The 4,654-nt window shown below is 38.6% G+C and overlaps 1 protein-coding gene across 1 annotated transcript; it reads left to right on the top strand.

Annotated features, from left to right (window-relative positions):
* Positions 1-3,204: 3,204 nt before the first annotated feature.
* On the top strand, positions 3,205-4,438 carry LOC115259314 (uncharacterized). The gene is made up of 3 exons (XM_029859851.2): positions 3,205-3,450; positions 3,916-3,951; positions 4,037-4,438. Exons 1-3 carry the CDS (start codon positions 3,391-3,393, stop codon positions 4,358-4,360), a joined length of 420 nt encoding a protein of 139 aa, XP_029715711.1. The 5' UTR covers positions 3,205-3,390; the 3' UTR covers positions 4,361-4,438.
* The last annotated feature ends 216 nt before the right edge of the window (positions 4,439-4,654 follow it).

The raw sequence follows: 4,654 nt of genomic DNA, 5'->3' as shown, positions 1-4,654 counted from the left end.
AAGAATCTCTGAAGGATTTTTTAAGAAATCCATGGATGATTGTCTGAAGGAATCCCTTCTTTAAAAAACTCCTTGTTATAACTTTCCTAGAAGATATTTTTGAACATTTTCTTGAGCGATTTCTGTACAAAAGTACCTGAAGAAACTTCTTGCAATATCATAATTCATAGAACAAAATTGTAAGAAACTCCTTGGGGGATGTTCAAAAATGGCGTCCAACATTTGGGGGAGGGGGGGTATAGAAAAGTATGGCAGTACGTGTATTAGGTATAGGAAAATTGCTTGACAGAGGGGGGAGGGGGGTTTTAGAAATCCCAAAAAATAATGGACGTAATATTTGAATCTTCCCTTGAGGAACTTCAAAAGTAGTTTCAAGGTAAAAAGTTATTCAAGATATTCTGTAGAAACTGCAAGGTACTGGTGTATCTTTTGTATAAATACATCAATAAATTTCTGAGGAATTCCTGAAGAAGTTTCTGAAGGAATCCTTAGAAAAATGCCTGGAGATAGCTTTGAAGGAATTCATAGAATAATTTGTTACAAAATTTGTTCTGGGATAGTTACATAAAAATACTGAAGGAGTAATTTCTGAAGAAAATCCTGCAGAAATAAAAAAATCAACCTGGAACTTTTTTTATAGAATTTTATGAAAGGATCTTTGAAAGAATGCTTGTGTGGCTAGACCAGTTCTACAAGAAAGTCACGGAAAAAACACTCTTTTTTGAATATTTAAGGTACATGTCACGAACTACCTTCGAAAAATGTCAATTGATATTTACCACGATTACCATGATTAATTCTATTGGCAAGTTCTGTGAAAATTACTTCTACATTTCATTAGGAAAGATATTGCTACTTTGACTCGTTCATAGATTCATTGGATAATTTCTTTGAGAATTCTTTCAGTAATTTCTTTGGAAATTTCTTCTGCAATTCATAAAAAAAAATTCGGTAATACCTTTGGGAATTTTCTCTCCAAGTTTGTTTTTGTGGAAACTGCTTCGGAAAATCTTTTGGCCATTTCCTTGTACTCTTTTAGATAAGTCCTTCGCATCTTTTGAATGCCTCTGGAGATGCCATTCCTTTTCCAGTACAATATTGTGAGTTCCTGTGGATTTTTTTTTCAATTTTTTTTCGGCGATTGTTTCAAATGTTCTAGGCCATTCCATTGTGAATTTATTTGATACCTTTGGTAATTTCCTACAGTAACCTTTTGGATGTTTTTAAATTCCTTCAGCATTGTTTTTTTTTGTAAATTTCTTCAGCAAATAATATGAGAAAAAATGTAGACAATTTGTTTTAAATTATTCGATAATGTTTTTGAGAATTTCTTCAGTTTTTTATTGCACCAGAGATTATTTCATAAGCTTCTTTGATAATGGTATTGTAAACTGTTTAAAAAATCATGTTAGGTATTTATTCGGCTTTTACTTTGGAAATTTTATCGGGAATTTCTTTGCGAAATGATTTGGGCAAGCAACTTTTGGGATTTGTCTGAAAAACTTTTATGGTTGTTACTTAGGAAACATAATCATCTTTTTTTAGTAAACTGCTTCTGCAGTTTCTTTTGGAATTGAGTAAACAGTGACTTTGGATATTTCCTAGGCAATTGTTCAAATTTCTTTGGGAGTTTCTTTGCCAATTATTTTTGAGATTTAACAATTATGTTTAACCATTCAGCCAACCGAATTGGCATTTTTTATTTTTTCATGCATTATTTGCCAACTTTTTCAAAAACTACTTCGAAAAATTACTATCATAATTTGTTTTAAATTCATTCAGAAGCTTCTTTCTTTGCAATCTATTCCAGCAAATTTTCTTGAGAATTAGAAGACACAGAATGTTGATTGGCAAAATGAGAGATGAAATAGTGAAAAAAAAAATCGCGTTGTATTGGGATTCGAACCCAAGACTCCGTATTCGCTGGATTGGCATTTGACCAACTAAACCACAGAACAGAAAGCCGGAAAGAAGACAATTATAATCTAACTTACAGGCTGAGAGAAGTTAAGGATTCGATTCACCAGCTGAAAATCAACAAAGCAGCTAATAAAGGTAGTATCGCAGAATTTATCGTTTGTCTGCACTGGTTGATTGTCAACATTTGTAAAATCGAACAGCTACCGAAGGAGTTGCATACCGCCTACAATATGATATCCCAGATTATCTTCCATCGTCTGTCATTCAAAACGTATGAGTTCGTCGGAAGATTTAACGGCCGATCGCCAATGAACCAGATTAAAAATGTGGAAGAGTATGGCTTGCCTGGGACGCTGACCAGACTTGACCAAAGCAACGATGAACGATGTGCAAAACTGTATGAAGGGTTTCAAGTAAACGATTCATTTCATCACTGAAGACTGTGACAAGGTGATGAACTCAAAAGGCAAAAGCTGTTAGCGTGACTGACATTTGAGAGCTGCATCTGCAACCTCAGTGTTTTAATTACTTTGATGTTGTGCCTAATAAATATATAAATCAATGAAGTAATTCATTTGAATTGAGAACTACTAAGTCTTTTTCTATCGTACATAGATACGCAGCATATAAATTTAATAGATAATGAGCTCGGAGCATTGTCGTCCAGTGAGGAATTTCAATACTGTCAAGGTAATCAATTCCACCCCGCTAAATAATATGTCCTCGGGTCAAATACTGCATATTTGACATTAATTCAACTGCCGCAATTTGTTCAAATTAATCTAATCCATCTAATCTATATAGCTACAAACATGCGTATGGATTCCAAAATAAAGCAAAATCCGATTGAGCAAATTGGTGTTATCAATTACTCGTGTGAAATCAATCATCCAAAAACAAAATATAGCTGGCAGTCGCGTGACGCAAATGAGCGTATTAAAAGTTCAACCGCATCATAATCTGATTACGATTTGGACTTTTTCGAATTCTGTTTTCACACCTTGTCCGATTGCTCGGGTTGATTAATCAATCTTTTACCATCGCCATGATTACCGTAGTCAAATCCACCGCGCTGACTGTATTATTAGAATGCGAAGCACTCAAGCTACACCCCTCGAGAACCCTCATATCGCATCGCCCGTGCCCACAAAATTACAAGCCCTGACATCAGATAATGCTAATCGTCACGAAAGCGCCACGAAAAGTGATAAGCCAGCTCGCTTGGTCAAAGCTACTACCAATCGCGAGTTGCTTGGGGCTAGCAAACAGAAGAATGGTCAGCACCATCCCAAAGGGGCCACAATAAAAAGCCAGCTTCGGTTGATTGACACCTCGTAGTAGCAGTCCGTAAGTCATCGCTTGCAGGCCGTTGGTTGTCGTGTCCTGTGCATAAAAATACCCGGAAAGTTGTTTGGGTTTTGATTTCTTCATTAAAGCCGTCTAGCCGCCGAAGGATAGTTGCAGTCTACCATGAATAAGCTGTTCATTGTATTTGCTCTAGTTGGGGCGATCATCGCTGCTCCCACGCAAGTGTGTCAGTTCTCAGCCATCTATTTCTCTGGGGCCCATCCGCAACGATTCAACCAACCCCGCAACACGATGGGGAATCAGGAAAAGTATACCTGGGAAAGGTGCATTCGGGGAAAAAATGGCCTGGATTTTCCACCCTCTACCATGTTCTCGTTTTTGTTTTTGTGAAAATTTAATGAAATTATATTGCCACCCGAGAAAGAGAATCGGCCGGGTGTGAAATGTACTCTACGTTTGCCATCCCGCTCGTTGTAGTACCGAGTGTGTGAAAAGCTGTAGTCGATGTCCATGTTCCCCCTTTTCCACTTTTTCTTGTTTTCACCTTACCCATCAAACATGCAGGGCGTAAAGGGTGAGCATAGTTCTTTCGCAGGTTGAATCGTTGCGATAAAACAGAGAGACAAATTCACCATGCTAACGGATTAAAAATTTATTACTGAAGAAACTCTATTCTATGTTTTCCAGCACGACGAGTCGGACATAGTTATCGACTGCCTGAATGTGAGTAATCGAGCTGCCCCCGGTTGTGGAGGGCTGGGATTTTCCCGCACGACAACCTATAATTCAAGATATTTACTATCGACAGGAGGTGCTTGACGCGATAGAAGCTGAAAACGTAGAGGAACTGGCTGAAGTGATTGCCGAAGCACGCCTGACCATCAGATATTTGATCGAACGCCATCGGCGCTGCCAGGAGATACCACGTGATGACCCACCGAGCCGTTTGCAGGAAATTCAAATTGCGGCGTGTGAAAATGCCTGGCGGTTGACTGTGGCCGTTGAGTTGGCTCGTATTTCGGCGGCAATCAGTGAGCACACTGAAAATGGGCGCGATTTGGTGGCTCAGTTTTCCGAGTGCTCTGGCATTTCGCTGCCAAGGCCCGAACCGGAACCAGAACCAGAGTATTAAAATGTGTTTGATGTACAGTGATTTTTGAAATTAAAAGTATTATTATTCTATTCATTATAAAAAAAACAAATATTGATAAACCGAATCCATGTAGCTTGAGATGAGTGTGAGAGGGAAGGTGGGCGTCTATTTCTCATGTTAGTGGGGAGGGGGTGGAGGTCTGATTAACGTCTGAATGTCACTAACTGACTTTCAGCTCAACTGTGCCAGGATATCCACAAACATATCCACGTGGTTATGGACAGCCCCTTAAGGACCGCGAGTGTGTTGAACAGAACACGTCGCCTCTGCATA

Source organism: Aedes albopictus, chromosome 3 (assembly GCF_035046485.1).
Source record: "Aedes albopictus strain Foshan chromosome 3, AalbF5, whole genome shotgun sequence".
NCBI lineage: Eukaryota > Metazoa > Arthropoda > Insecta > Diptera > Culicidae > Aedes > Aedes albopictus.
The sequence above is the reverse complement of the archived record's forward strand: the minus strand, read 5'-3'. Positions and strand labels throughout refer to the sequence as shown.